The sequence below is a fragment of the Cervus canadensis genome, chromosome 10 (assembly GCF_019320065.1).
Source record: "Cervus canadensis isolate Bull #8, Minnesota chromosome 10, ASM1932006v1, whole genome shotgun sequence".
Lineage (NCBI taxonomy): Eukaryota > Metazoa > Chordata > Mammalia > Artiodactyla > Cervidae > Cervus > Cervus canadensis.
The window spans coordinates 52,345,636-52,361,835 of record NC_057395.1 but is presented as its reverse complement, the minus strand read 5'-3'; the positions used below and the strand labels follow the sequence as shown (position 1 = coordinate 52,361,835).

Below are 16,200 nucleotides of genomic sequence, written 5' to 3'. Positions count from 1 at the left end.
CAAGTAGCACAATGAAACAAAATAAAATCACTAAAAGAACCAGAAATTTGTGGGAACTTGATATATGGAAAAGGGGCAGTGCGGATCAAAAATAAAGATCCCGATAATATCCCCACCTGTAATAGACACACACACACACATGAAAAATGAGATCAAAGGCACACAGACACACAGTGAGATCAAAGGCATAAATAGAAAGAGCAAAACTTGATCAAGATTTGAAAATCTTTTTTTTAATGTATAACAAAAGCTCCAAATGATACCAATAGTCCACTTTATGGACACACCAGGTGAAGAGGAACTCTCCCATATGTGCCCAAGAGACAAAGATGAAAATATTTGTGCAAAATTCTACTAGCAAGACATTACATAAACATTTAATATCCATCAAAAGAAAAATCAATACATTGTGGCATACTCTCACAGTAGAAATTATACAGCAGTGGAAATTAATAAAATGAAGCTACATAAATGAATGTATAAATTCATGTATGAATTTATGAATAAAGAAAAAAAAACTGTGTTGAGTATAAAAAATAAAAGTTCCAGTAGGCTGTATACAGTATAATAACATTTATACAAAAGTTAAAACATGCAAGGAATATTATATATTGCTTAAGGATTTATACATATGTTGTGAAAGTATAAAATTATGATTGAGATTATGAATACCAAATCTAGTACAGTAATTTTCAAAGGAACAACAGCTCACAATAGCAAAATGTTAACAGTCTGCAAACATAGCAAGGTAGGTAGTTATGTAGATATTTTTATATTATAAATTGCAGAATAGAAAAATCTAATTCAACTTAGTGATTTAAAGTACATGTGTGTTAAAATGAAATCACACTTGCAAAAGCTCTGGATAAAAGTAAAAAGTGCTCTGAAAATTAAGTGTTCTTGAGCAGGGGCACAATGGAAACCTATTTTCTTGATCTATTTGATTCTCTTTGGGGTGGAGTCAGGGCCAATTTGAAGCTCAGTGCATCAGGGTCCAGACATTCCGGATCAACGTGACCATTGTCCATCCTTGACTCAATTCCAAAGATCAGAGAGAAGGAACATAGGAGGGTGTATGGAAGGGAGTGTGTTCATGTTGGAGGTGGGGAAAGCAGAGTGAAGGGTGGGGAATCTTGAGTCATCTCCAGTCCTTATAGCTTCTTTCCACTTGAGCCCCTTGCACAGGGAGGGAGGCAGTGTATCACAGAGTATGCAGGACCTGTAGGGAAAAACACTCATTCATTGATTCCACAAGTGGTTTTAAGCACATACTGTATGGGAGGCACTTTGCTTGGTCTGGGTTCGTGGTGCTGACCAGAAATGAAGCCCCAAACACCTCTTTCTGAGTTCTGAACTCTCTCCCATACCCACATCCACTGTATTATTACACAGCACATCCAAGTCCCCAAGAAAGGTTCCATAAGTTGATTTTAGTAATATTTTCCTTATTCATTCCAAGGATACATCATGTGATAACTGAATATACAACAGTCCATGGAAGGGCTCTTTGGAGTTTGGGTTTCAAAACTTTTTTGACTGCGGACCCTCACCTCCAGGGTCCTGCATACCTTGGACCCTCACCTGCAGGGTCCCAACTAACTTAATGGTAGAAACTTCAAATTCCAGGGCACAAAATAATGAGAGTTGGAAGCCTCTGAAATTCCAAAACACATCTGGAGAAAATAAGTCTGTTTACATTTCTCCCTTGAAGCTGGATTGGCGTATGATTTTTGAACTTGCTCTGACTCCTCTTGCCACCCCCAGGAAGGTGGCTCTGGTCTCCATCCCTAAAGAATAAGACTGCCACCACCTCACCTGTTACAGGTTCCACCACCTGTGGAAATAGGTGGCTATGAAACTGATCACCAGCACCACTTTGAAGCCCAGGAGGAAAGCCATCAAGATAAGGGCAGGCATCTTTGGACCTAAGTGACAAGGGGCAGAGGAGATATCAAACGGGACTCTGTGAGTTAATACCTCATTCCACTTGGAGACAGAGGTCACAGTTGCTCACAGGTGTAGAGGTAAGCTTACCTGTGCTCCCAATGAGTTTGTATGTGTTCTGCACTGCTGTGGACAGTATGAGGCTGGCCTGGATGGGAGGCTGGGTCTCATTCTGCACTTTACAGGTAAGTACACGTTCAGACTCCCACACTGAGGCATTCACCAAATGCAAGCTTTCCAAGGTGTAGGTACCATCACTATTCTGCTTGGACGAGGGTTGCACAGCTCCCTTGAACATATGGCAGTTCTCCAACCAGCTGAGATGCACATTCTGTGGATAGAATCTCTGCACATGGCAGGTAACTGCCACCACATCCAAAGAATGTGAAGACTGGGACACAGTCACTGTAGGGGGGACTATCACAGGCCAAAGAAAGCAGACAATTACCATAGGAAGTTCACCATGGGAACCAGCAAGCTCCCTAAAGATAGAGGTCCTCTGCCCAGGGCCTACCACAGAGGAGTTAGGTGTTGGTTAACAAATGCATGCATAAGTAAGTGCATGAGTGAATGCATGCTTGGATGGAAGCATGGAATGATGAAGCCATCTTAATCTTTCCTTTCTTTTCCACTGTGGACATTCAATAGGAAAAGGTGAACCTGAATTTCATTTAAGAACCTATGAATCAATTGACTTACTATATGACTTGATGAAGATTCCTAGCCTCTAATCTTCATGACTGCAGGATACTAATATTTGACATAGAAAGGAACTTACTTTTGGAGAAGCTAAGGATTTACCCAAGGTCTCAAGTGGCAAAGCAGGGGTTCCACCAGAGACAATATGTTTTACCATTTGCTATTCTGACACCCAAACTATAAGGCTATAAGCATTTATTATGACTGCAGGCTCCTGGTAATTATGGCCTAACAACTTCTAGAATTTTTTTAACCAGGCTTTTTAGCTGTGAAGAAAATGTATGCATACTAAAGAAAATTGGAGAAATTTTAAAATACTAAAAAACATTAAGGGTTTCAAGATCTGAAAGAGACACGTGCACCCCAATGTTCATCGCAGCACTGTTTATAATAGCCAGGACATGGAAGCAACCTAGATACCCATCAGCAGATGAATGGGTAAGGAAGCTGTGGTATATATACACCATGGAATATTACTCAGCCGTTAAAAAGAATTCATTTGAATCAGTTCTAATGAGATGGATGAAACTGGAGCCCATTATACAGAGTGAAGTAAGCCAGAAAGATAAAGAACATTACAGCATACTAACACATATACATGGAATTTAGAAAGATGGTAACGATAACCCTATATGCAAAACAGAAAAAGAGACACAGAAGTACAGAACAGACTTTTGAACTCTGTGGGAGAAGGTGAGGGTGGGATATTTCAAAAGAACAGCATGTATATTATCTATGGTGAAACAGATCACCAGCCCAGGTGGGATGCATGAGACAAGTGCTCGGGCCTGGTGCACTGGGAAGACCCAGAGGAATCGGGTGGAGAGGGAGGTGGGAGGGGGGATCGGGATGGGGAATACGTGTAACTCTATGGCTGATTCATATCAATGTATGACAAAACCCACTGAAATGTAGTAAAGTAATTAGCCTCCAACTAATAAAAAATAAAAAAATAAAAAATAAAAAAATAAAAAATATTAAGGGTTTCAGTAGAATTCATAGGAATACACAGCACTAAACTAAAGTAAGGGATTGTGAGCATCAGATTCTGGTCTCTACACTGACACTATTGCCAAGTGCAAGACCTGTGCCTGTCACCATCTCTTTGTTTCCCACACTCTTATTTGAAATTATCTAAGCTTGATCAGTTTTCAGGGGTCTAGTTATATATACTTCGGCCCTTGGTCTAGGGTAGAGAGAATAACTCCGTATGTAGTACAATTTGAAAGAACTAAGAGTATATTTGTTCCCCCAATATTATTTCTTTTATACTCAATTCACCTCAACCTATATGCTTGCATCTATGATGCTACTCATGGGTGGGACAGCCAAGCAAGACACCATCCCCAGAACGTCCCTGTCACCATCCTTAGAATGTCCCCATCTCTTGCCAATCTTTCCCTTTCAGCCCACAGGCAGGGATTCCTACCAAGCAAAGAGCAGAATCCAGAGAAGGGATTGTGATGGCCTGGTAACTAGGCAGTGCCTGTGGAGGATAGGCCAGAACAAGGTACCACCAAGCAAGTGCCATGGGGCTGACAAGGACCAATAAGAGCATGGAGGGTCTCAGATAGACCATTCTAGTCACCAGTGAGTTTTCTGGGCTGCAAGATACTCAGGACAATGTCAGGAGGACAGAGACCAGCTGATGATATTTGCTCCCATGTGCTGAGAACGGAGCTTGAGTCACTGTGCATGTACTATTTATTCTTCACAACCAAATGGTATAAATACAAAGTGCTACTTGGTATCAGAAAAGACAACAAAAAGCCAATAGAAGGACCCTACACAACTCAGGCCTCCATTTCAATGAAACTGTCGAAAAGGAATTGATTCAAATTTGAACTCAAAAAACAGTTCAATTATACAAATAATTTTATTTAATTTAGTTTTTAATTAAACATAGAATATAATGACAACTGGGCTTCCCCAGTGGTTCAGTGATAAAGAATCTACCTGCAATGCAGGAGACAGAGGTTCAATCCCTGGGTTGGGAAGATCCCCTGGAGGAGGGCATGGCAACCCCCTCCAGTATTCTTGCCTGGAGAACTCCAGGGACAGAGGAGCCTGGGAGGTTGCAGTCCATGGAGTCACAGAGTTGGACACAACTGAAGTGACTGAGCACAGTGGCATATAATGACAATTATGCACCAACTTTTAGAAGAAACAAGTGTTGGGAGTGTAAGGAAGTTGGCATAATATTTTCCTAAAAAACGTATGGCGATACCATCAAACCCTACATTTCAAATTTCACACTCATAGCCTAAAAGTTAATTTTTTTTAATTACTTGAAATCATTTGACTATTCTGTCATTTTTAAGGGGCATTTTAAAATCAAAATGTTATCTTTCAACGTGCCCACAGATTCATTAGGATCATAGAAATTTTCCTTCTTCTTTCATCTTTAAAGGCCGGAAGATCCACCTGAGACCCCAGCAGTTCTAAAACATCATTTACATCAATTACTTGAAATACACTTTGCCAAATCTCTGATTTCACTTAGTAACAAATGTGGGTTCTAATTGTACAGTGTGGTCTGATGTTTGTCATACTTCTGTCAAGGAAAGACCTACCTCCTAAAACAGAGGGTTTCTGGGCTCCACACCATCTCTTGTAGCCACCTGACCTCAGCCCAGTGGTGCTGGGTGGTACCACATTCTATTTCAGATTCCTGAAGCTCTTCCTCAATGCTCTGCATCTGAATTTCTCCACAACCATGAAATGCCATCCAGCAGCCCATGAAGGCACATTCCAGCCTCCCTCCTCTATGGACACTCCTGAGGAATAGTCTATAGAGTTTCTCAGAGGGTCCCCAGTGGCAGTGAGCCTCAGTCACCCACGGGGACCCCCAGGTCAATAACTCACCTTTTCTGGGGTGTCCCTTCTTCCTTGTGTCACTCACTCCATCTCTTATCCCAGTCTCACTGAATCATCTCCCAACCACCTGCACCTAACACCTCGTTTCAGGCTTTGCCTCCAAGGAAATCCAGACAACAGCAAAAAACTATTTCTGTAATGGCAAGCCCAACCTGATGCAGGCAGTGTTGAGCAGTGACGATTGAAAGAGGAGGTTAATCTATTTTTCCATCTCCTCACTGTCAGTCTGCACGTGTCCCAAGGTCTGAAGTGGTCTCTTGCATACAGCATATATATGGGTCTTCTTTTTATCCATTCAGTCAGTCTGTGTCTTTTAGTTGCAGCATTTAATCCATTTACATTTAAAGTAATTATTAATATATATGTTCCTATTAGCATTTTCTTAATTGTTTTAGGTTTGTTTTTATAGGTCTTTTTCTTCTCTTGTGTTTCCTGGCTAGAAAAGTTCCTTTAGCGTTTGTTGTAAATCTGGTTTGGTGGTGCTGCTTTCTCTTAACTTTTGCTTGTCTGAAAAGCTTTTGATTTCTCCACTGAAGCTGAAGGAGACCCTCGCTGTGTAGAGTAATCTTGGTTGTAGGTTTTTCTCTCATTACTTTAAATAGATCCTGCCACTTCCTTCTGGCCTGCAGAGTTTCTACAGAAAGATCAGCTGTTAACTTTATGGGGATTCTCCTGTATGCTTCTTGTTGCTTTTTCCTTGCTGCTTTTAATATTTTTTTTCTGTGTTTAATTTTTGTTAGTTCGATTAATATAATTTATAAATAATCAATTTATGGTGAATATTCTTATTATCTATTTGCTTCTCTATACAATTGTTCTAACTCCAGGGAATTATATAAAAATTTTCAGATAAGGAGGAGTCCCTGCAGTATCATTTTCCTATTTTACAGTCAGCGAGCCCAGCACTCAGAGAACTTAAACAAGCAGCAGGAGGTCCCAACAGCTGGTGAATAGTGGAGTCCCAAAAGCCTGAATTCACATCCAAGTTCTCTCACTCACCAGCTTCATACCCTCAGGCAACCTTCACTTCTTACAAATGCAGTTTCCTTCTATAAAACCATGAATGGGATAAGCAGTACAGGGCGGTTGTACACATTAAATAAGCCAATCCACACAATTGTGTATAGTGACAATGTGCTGTGCTTCGGTCATTAATATCAATATTTTATCCATGTAAAATGATGTATTTTCTTCCACAAGAATAGCATAAAATGAGGAAAATATTTTGTAAACTTTAAAGTCCTATAAATATTTAAGAAATTAATTTTACTGCTGTGCATGCAACCTTGGACAACTCACTTACCTTCTCTGGGCTTTAGAGTTGTTGCAAATAATGAGATGATCACTAAGCTCCTATTAGGCATGATATGAAAGAATTTCAAATCATGTTATTTGCAGACCAGTCAAGGCCTGATTCCAGAGAAGGCAATGGCAACCCATTCCAGTATTCTTGCCAGGAAAATCCCATGGACAGAGGAGCCTGGTAGGCTGTAGTCCATGGGGTCGCTAAAAGTCGGACACGACTGAGCAAGTTCACTTTCAATTTTCACTGTCATGCATTGGAGAAGGAAATGGCAACCCACTCCAGTGTTTTTGCCTGCAGAATCCCAGGGATGGGGGAGCCTGGTGGGCTGCCATCTATGGGGTTGCACAGAGTCAGACACGACTGAAGCAACTTAGCAGCAGCAGCAGCAGCAGCAAGGCCTGATGCAGGCTGAGAAAATAAAAATCAACCTCCTCTAAAAAACACAGATGAAAATTAGGCCCTTCCCTACATAGGAGTAAAGATAAAAACAGTCATCATTCTACCTAAAATTTATAAGTTCACAAAGGCCTTTAATTCTCTTCATATAAAAATTATAAATTTCTATATATATAAATAAAACTAATGCATATTAATTAATATAATAAAATTTAATTCCCAGAAGATATTTTGTCTCCATTTTACAGCTGAAGAAACTGAGTTCTGAGAGGTGATATGAATAGTAAATGTGAATAACAACATTGCCACTTCTCTGTGATCGATATGAGCAAGAGATGTGTTAATTACTTTACCAGTTTCATTTTGCTGAATTCTGGCCACAACAAAGTGAGGGATGTCCCGTGTATCAGTCAAGGAAACCCAGACTCAGAAAACTTCCAGCCCAACTCTGCACTAGGCCATCTGGACAAAGAGAACATCCTTACCACGGAGGTACTGCTCCAGTCTGATGGTTTTCTGGGAAACCAGTATGGACATGTGCTTGACTTGGCAGAGGACAAGGGACTGCACGTCGTCAGCCTGCAGAAGGATGAGCACACTGCTGGTCACATTGTAGGTGTCTCCACAAGGGTGGACGCTGGTCTGGGACTTTAACAGCTGGTGGGAGTTTTTAAGCCAGGTCACAGTAACCTGACCCGTGGAGAATCCAGAGGACGTGAAGGTCAGTGGGATGTTTGTGCCTGGCTCAGAGCGCTGAAGAGGGCCTTGCAGGGCAGAAGAGTAGCTGTTCATGCCTGTAGGGGAGACCCAGCCTGTAAGAAGTTGCAGAGGAACCCAAACCCAGTGCGAACAAAACCTCAGCATTTCCACTGACAAGCCTCACCGTCTTGTCTTCCAGTGTTTGTAGGTTACATTCTGACAGGAGTTCAACTATGAAGCTGATAACAGAGGCCAGACAAAATGAAGCTACAGGGACAACAGCAGTTTGCAAAGAGACCTGACTCCCGCCCACACTTCACAACTCTGCTTACTGACTTTGAGACCTAACCCTAGTCCTCACTGCAAACCTAGGAGGAGGGAGCTGCTCCTATCCTCATTTTGCTGATGAAGACACCGAAGTCCAGAGCCTAAGTACCTTGTCTAAGTTCCAAAACTGGCCAGTAGAGCCAGGGTTCTTAGCCAGAAGGTAAGGACTCAGGGTCTGTGCTCAGTGACAAGACAGCTCTGCCCTCAGTCCCTGGACAGGGAAGGGTGTATCACTGCTCTCAGCACAGGTCATATGAAGGCAGGCAGCACAGAGAAATTAATGGACATGAACTTGGGCAAACTCGGGGGGATGGCGAGGGACAGGGAGACCTGGTGAGCTGCAGTCCATGGGGTTGCAAAGAGTTGGACACAATTTGGCAACTGAACAACCACAGCACAGAGAAGGGGTAGGAGCACAGGCTTTGGGGTCACTCTCAGCCCAAGTCTGCATTCCCAGTCCCTCCACTGCATGACAACTTAACTCAGTTTCCTCATCTGTGACACGGGGATGATTCTTAATGCCGAGTGTTAGTTTAAAAATCATGTACAATAACTAGTAAAGCATATGAGATAATTATAAATAATTATAATTTATAATCACTCTATAAACAGAATTGTGTGAGTGTGAATGTTATTTGCTCAGTCATGTCCGACTCTTTGCAACCCCAGGCAAAGAGGTGGAGCTCGCCAGGCTCCTCTGTCCATGGAATTTTCCAGGCAAGAATGCTGGAGTGAGTTGCCATTTCCTTCTCCAGGGGATCTTCCCAACCCAGGGATCGAACCTGGGTCTCCCGCATTGCAGGCAGATTCTTTACCGTTTGAGACACCAGGGAAGCCCCAGATGATAATTACTATCATCAAATACTCACATCAGCCACCTAAAGAATTATTTTTAATCATATTCCTAATGTTAAAGGGAAAAAGGCTGAGAAGGTTAGTAACTCACCCAAGGGCCTCACAGCAAAGAGAACTCACATTCCGGTCACAGACTCCAAGTCAGGTGCTCTTTCTGTTACATGGAAGCTGCCTCTGTTTCTCCATAGCTTCCCCATAATAATCAGTGAACTTCAGCATTTTCCTGCTTTCAACCCAGCATGGTCTGGGCATCAGAGAGACTGCCATCACGATCATCATAGAGCACCCTCTGTGCACCCCAATATCTAGATGCCAAGCATGGGTCAAAGGAAGGAGCCCTAGCTGGTTCCCACCTGGAGGGCATAACTGTTCTTGCTCAGAGGAGGAAATGGAGCTCAGAAAGGGCACTGCTTTGCCTGAGGTCGCAGAATGCCCGTGGCAACCCTGCCAGATGATACCGATCCATTTGACTCCAAAATCTGGCCACTCCGAAAATAAGAGCCAGTATCTGCTTCAGGGCCTAGAGGGTCTCAGCATGGAGAAGAGGCTTAAATGGACAGAACACCGGTCAGGACTTGGATGAGGTCCCATAGTTTCAGGGCCAACTGTGAGAACGGAATGATGTGGGCAGATATGACAGTTCAGAAGGAAATAAATAGGATACAGAGTATTTAAGAGGGAAATTTACAAAAGACTTGAGATAACACTAATATTTGTATACCTCGGCAGGATGGAGGGAAAGAAAATACTGAAAACACACTGAATTGGTGAGCAGACAGCCCTGCCTTCGAATCCAAGTTCTACTGTTTGAGACCCCTGAGACCTGCTCCTCTCCTGCCTGTCCCAACTGTATTATGTCAGACGACATACGTGAGGATGCCTGGCACACAGTATGTGCTCTACAGGGGTCAGTGAACATGACTGGGATTGTGTAAGGGGTGGGAGCTGAAGAAGGGGTTTAGGAGTCAGGCTGAGGAGGTGTTGCAGCAAAAGCACCTTAACACCAAACAGAAGAGGGCCTGAAGCCAGAAAAGGAAGCTGCCCTTTCCCACTGCAGACCAGAGGGCACATCAAACAGCTTCACAGAGGGGTGGTAGAATCAAAGTGATGTTCTCAGGGGGCTAACCTTGTCGTAGTGGGTCAGATACCTGTATGCAGGCGAAGGAGAAAAATAAGACAGAGAGAAAAACCTCAGCATGAGTGAAAAACGAAATAATGTAACTTGCTTCTGATCAGAAAGGAGCAGTCTGGAGTTTTTCACATAGATCTGTACATCCCGCTGGGTGGACATTTTTCTTATTTCCTCTGGACAAGAAAAAAAAGGCCATGGAGAAGTCAAAAGGTAATAGGCTCATTGCCCCTGAGAATTCTTGGAGTTAGCAGAAAAGGCCAGTTCTTTCGGGAGAGATCGAATGCAGGGTCAGTGCTCCCATTGTGAAGATGTGTGATTTTGCAGCCCAGCAACCTGTCTGTCCTTTTGCTGGTGCTGCAGACCAAGTAGCTCACACTGCCCGTAGGGAGTTATCTTATCCCACTTCCTGTTGTTCTGGAGAGTTGTCAGTGGATTCTGGTTCACCCTTGGCCAGTCCAGGTCTGGCCATTTCCAATATTCCTGTCTCTCCTCCCCTCCCCAACACAGCCCCTCTGGCCCAGTCACTCATTCTCCCAAACTGATTCAAGCCAGGACCACGGAAAGCAGATCCGGCCCCAGGGTTTGAAGGGCTGGTGGGCAGCTCCCTCTAGTGGAGAACGTCATCAAGCATACAAAAGGTACGTAGGAGAAGATAGAGTTTTAGAAGATAAGAGTCCCAAGTGGAGTTGGTGTTAAAGAGTCCGCCTGCCAATGCAAGTAGACATTAGAGATATGGGTTCAGTTCTTGGGTTGGGAAGATCCCCTGGAGAAGGACCTGGCAACCCATTCCAGTATTCTTACCTGGAGAATTCCCATGGACAGAGGAGCCTGGTGGGCAAAGTCTACAGGGTCTCAAAGAGTCAGACACAACTGAAGCGACTTAGCAAGCATACACAGAGGGGCTTCCCTTGTGGCCCAGTGATAAAGAATTCATCTGTCAATGCAGGAGACGCAGGTTCAATCCCTGGTGGGGAAGATTCCCTGGAGAAAGAGATGACAACCTACTCCAGTATTCTTGCCTGGGAAATCCCATGGACAGAGGAACCTGGAGGGCTTCAGTCCATGCAATCGAAAAAGTGTCAGATGTGGCTTAGCAACTAAAACAACAAGGGACAGAAAGAGGAAAAAGGGAAGGAGAAGAAAAATGAGGGACTGAGGAGGGGAGAAGAGAGAAAAAATAGCCCGAGACAGAAGTGATAGAGAGCAAACAAATGAGCAAAAGTGATAGCAAAAAAATAATAGAGAGAATGAGAATCCTGCCCCTGCACCCTCCAGTTTCCCAAGTAATCCTGTCAAGAATTCTGGCTTCTCTTTAAAATCGACTCCTAGAAACTGTCAGATGAACCAGTCTTGATTATCACCTTTCTGGAAGGGATTTTGATTTCTAGCTGTCCTTAGTATCTACTGTTTCCTGTACCTAAGTGTTAAAACAGAGAACTTTCAACCTGAACAGTGCATGGAATTGAAGAAGGAAGTCCCACTCCTCCTTAAAAAGGATGTAGGGGACGAAGGGCTTCCCTGGTGGCTCAGATGGTAAAGAATCTGCCTGCAATGCAGGAGACCCAGGGTTCACTCCCTGGGTCGGGAAGATCCCCTGGAGAAGGAAATGGCAACCCACTTCAGTTTTCTTGCCTGGGAAATCCTACGGACAGAGGAGCCTGGTAGGCTACAGTCCATAGGGTCACAAAGAGTTGGGCATGACTGAGAAACTAATAGGGGAAGGAGGAGTGGAGTTTGGGGATGAATTCTTGAGAGTTTTTATCACAATCCCAGGGCATCTTCTCTTCCTTCACCTTCATTCCTTGCTGCCTTGAGTCCCTGACCCACTGCTGTCTGCACTCCAGGCAGATGGCAAGTGTTTTCGCACCTGGCTTTCCCAGCTAGGCTGCCCAGAGGGGCTGGCAAGAGACTGCACCCACCTTTCCACAGTCTGGATGCCTGAGCCCGCAGGGTGATGTTGGCCTGGACTGGGGGCTGCTCATCCTGGACCACCCAGCAGGCAAACTCTCTCCCATCCAGCGTAGCCTCTACCTGCCAGGTGTGCTCCAGAGAGTAGGTCCCATCTGGGTTTCTGGTGACCTGGGGGGACTCCACGGTCTGTACCTTGTGCCTGTTCTCCATCCAGATGAGGTGCAGGCGGGAGGGATAGAAGTGGTTCACATGACATATGAGATTCACTCTCTGATGCACACGGATTTGCATCGCAGAGGGCTTGGTGGTGATCTTCAGGGTGGGGACAACTAAACAGAGAAACAGAAAGGATCATCTTCTGAAATTATCCCTGCCCCCCTGCCCTCTATGTCTTCCTCTCCCAGGAACCAACCCTAGAACTCTCCTTCTTAAATCAGTTACCTTTTTTTAAAAAAAGAAATAAATTTTTCTTGTATGCTCAATGTAAGGCAAATAGAACTAAGTGTTAACATTCACTAAATATGGGTAATAGTACGTGGGTGTTTGCTATGTTACGCCCTGTGCATTTGAAATATTTCATATCATGAAATATTTTAAGAATTATAAACTATGATTTTCATGAGAACCAGGACTTAATTTTATTCATTTCTATATCCCTACCACCTAGAACAGTGCTTGTCACACAGTAGATACTCATGGATGAATTAATTCATTTGTGTTGAATAAATAATACATATTTAAAATGAAAAAATAGTAATGGTATTAATAGAAGAAAGATGTTTGGGATGGACGCTTAGTCCAGACAATAATAATAAAATCAAATATATATAAACAATTTTCCTTGTGACAAGCAGTGTTCTAGGTGCTTCACAAGAAATAGCTCATTTAATCCTCACATGAAACCTACAAGGTAGGTGATAATTTATTCTCATTCTAAGGGGAAACTGAGGCACAAGGAGGCTCAGTAACTTCCAGAGGAGCAGACAGATCATGAAGTGGTACAGTCAGGACTAAACCCGGATAGCTGGCCCCTGGAATCTGTGTCTTTAATAATGCTACCTTGGGATCAGACATTGTGAGGCAGAATTCCAATTTCCCAACTGTGAAATGGGGCTTTGTGCAAAACACTCAGAAAACCAGTGCTGCCAGGAAAGCCATGCTCCCACCCAGCCTCCCGCCCTCGCACCTTGGAGCACCCGGGAGAGGTTCATGCTCCTCCGCAGGGGCTCGGCCAGGGCCCGGTGCGTGACTTCGCAGGTCATCTCCGACAAGATATCTTGGCGGGACAGGGTCACCCACACCTTACTGGTGACGGAGTAATTGCCTTTGTTGTCGGTCACTAGGCGCTGAGCCGAGGCGGGATGCTCATCTCTGTCCTTCATCCAGGTGACATTGAAGTCTGAGGAGCTGAAGGGACCGGCGGTGCAGTTGAAAGGCACTGGATTCTTAGGGGTTGTCCTCCGAGTCGGGCCCACCAGAGAGATGGAGGGCTGCCCACCTAGGAAAGAGATGGCTGTGACTGCATGCTGAGAGCCAGTGCATTCCACTGCCGCCGTGGTGTGTGTGGCTGTGTCTGGTTCCAGCCTCAGGGAATGTACAAACAGATGCTAAAAAGTAAACAAGCAAATATAGAATTAGAACTGGGTCTTAGCGATTTCAGGGAAACCCAAAGAGTGTTGACATAGAAAAATGCCTGGAGGACTTCTTCTGGAAAGGTGGTCAGAAAAGGATTCCTGGAGGAGGTGACATCTTAAGTCGAAACTGAGGAATAGATAGGAATCAACCATGGAAAGGGGCAGGGGAAGAATATCCTAGAAAGTGGGAACAGCAGATGAGAAGCATCCCAGGCAGGCAGAGCTTGGTGGGCTTGAGAAACTGAGACATACGTAGGACTTGAGCATCGTGTGCAGAGAGGTCCAGATGGAGAAGAGCCTTGTGGGAAGTGGGGATGCTCTTGATTCCATTCTGAGTGTGATGGGAAGCCATCAGAGATTCTAAATAGAGGGACAACTGGTTTCATTGGCATATTTTAGAAGATAATTGGGGCTGCTGTGTGGACAAGGGAAAGGAGGGTGGCATCCTGGGAAGGGAGGCCAGGGAGGAGGCTGGCACAGAGTTTCAGGTGTGAGGTGATGGTGCTTAGACCAGGGTGGCAAGAAAGGGAGGGAAGATACAGCCAACAAGACTCATGATGGACTGGAGGGGAGATGAGGGACAGAATGAACTTTGGATAAATGATACCCAGGTTTTTCTTTTAAGCATCTCTGGGTGGATGATGGTTCTAGGTTTCGAGATGGGACTAAAAGGACCAAGTTGGGATGGGAGAGGTTTGGTGAAGAATCAAGATTTCCACTTTGGACATAACCGAGAAGCCAAGAATCACTGTAAGCAGGCATGGCTGGCTCTCTTCCTCCTATCCTCCCTGTTAACACCCCCTAAGCCTCCATCCTCTGCTTGTTCACCTCCAAGGACAGGGGGACTTTCTCCTCTGGAGGCAGCTTCATCCATCCTCACAAGTTAGGAGGATCAGAGTACTCCTGCTCCTCACCCAGGATCTATCTCCTGGAGTCATCCTGACAACTGCAGGACTAGACTCTTCCCTCCCCATCGGGACAGCCTGTAGAGATCTGAGCTCAGGGACCTCTTGGAGTCTTCTAAGAGCCTCTAATTTGAGTGAGCCTCTAATTTGAGTGAGGTGTGAGTTGGATGCTGAGGGGATACAGAGATGTGTCAGATAGGACTCCTGCCCTGGAGGAACATCTGGGCAGGTATGTGTTGGGGGAAAGGGCAAATAAACCAGCAGTGATAGCACAGGGTGACAGCGGATGGAGGGCAGCTCAGGAGGCTGTGGGAGCCTGTCCCCTCGGCACTCAGCTCTGCATCGTGCTCTCCTCTGAGTAGATCCTACTGATAATCATCTTCCCTCCTGCACACTGCACCCTGTGGATTGTAAAACATTTCCAGGGCTGTGCGCTCATTTTCAACTGCATCCCAGCTGTGGGAGTCTGGTATTATTACCCCCACTTTCCAGAAGAAGAAACTGAGATTCAGAGAAGTATAGTGGGTTGCAAAAGTCACACTGCCTGTGAATGACTATGGAGGGATGTTAAGCATGTCCATCTGACTCCAGGTCTAGCACGCTCTTCATGATGCCAGAGGCTCCATCATTCGGGAGCCTCTGTCTTTGCACCCCCACACCCTCTCTGAGCTAGATCCGATAGCCGCTCAGACCAGAGTTGACATCAGGGATACTGGGTAGTCTGGGGCTTCTCTTTCATCCCCTGACCTTCCCCCAGGCCCCTCCCCTCCCTTCACATCTTTCTCCTCCTGACCCCCAAAGCTCCCCTCACCCCCATTACCCACAAGGTCCACACTAAGGAAAAGACAGGAAAGAGTACCCTGGCAGGCAGGCAAATAAATGGCTCAGCTAAGCCGCCCCTCCGGCAGAGTGGCTGGTTGGGTGATCCCCGCCCATTCTGAGGGTCTCCATGGGCAGTGCTCAGGCTCACCTGTGAGTCCCAGCAGGAGGGTGAGCAGGAGGGCACTCAGCGCCTGCCCAGGGTTAGCAGTCATGGCAGGAGGTGCCCAGCGTCCCCAGAACGTGCTGGCTCCAAGTGCTGGATGTGGCTCCGAGCCCTGGATGAGCCACTGCCTGTCTCCGACAGCCTGGGGTGGGCCTTGCAGTTCCTGACCACCCGCCCACCCCAGGCCTGGAGCAGTGGTTTGAGCCACAATGAGAGAAGTGGTCACAGAGGCCCACATCCCCTTCCAAACCCCAAACCCTCCGGGAAGTCTGAGGTCTCCTGTGGGAGGCGTGTGCTATCTCTGGCCTGGGCGCTGACTGTGTCACGCACGCACACAGGATCCACCAAAGAAGCCACACCTGGGACCCCATTCAGAGCTAGGAGGAGGAAGAAAACAACTCTTCACTGCACCCTTTCCAGATGGCTCGGCAGGGACTAGGGGGCAACACCATCCATGGTGAGTGTGGTGTTGATAGTACACTGGTTGGAGGGCTGGCATTTGGAAGCGGCCTAGTTTGAACTGGGCTTTC

The 16,200-nt window shown here is 45.3% G+C and overlaps 1 gene segment (V, D, J or C); it reads right to left on the bottom strand.

Annotated features, from left to right (window-relative positions):
• Window positions 1-265: 265 nt before the first annotated feature.
• On the bottom strand, window positions 266-15,774 carry LOC122448421. The segment is given in 7 exon segments: window positions 266-1,219; window positions 1,816-1,925; window positions 2,035-2,361; window positions 7,708-8,016; window positions 12,155-12,475; window positions 13,333-13,644; window positions 15,656-15,774. Coding segments are annotated over 6 exon segments (1,440 nt in total).
• Between the last annotated feature and the right edge of the window lie 426 nt (window positions 15,775-16,200).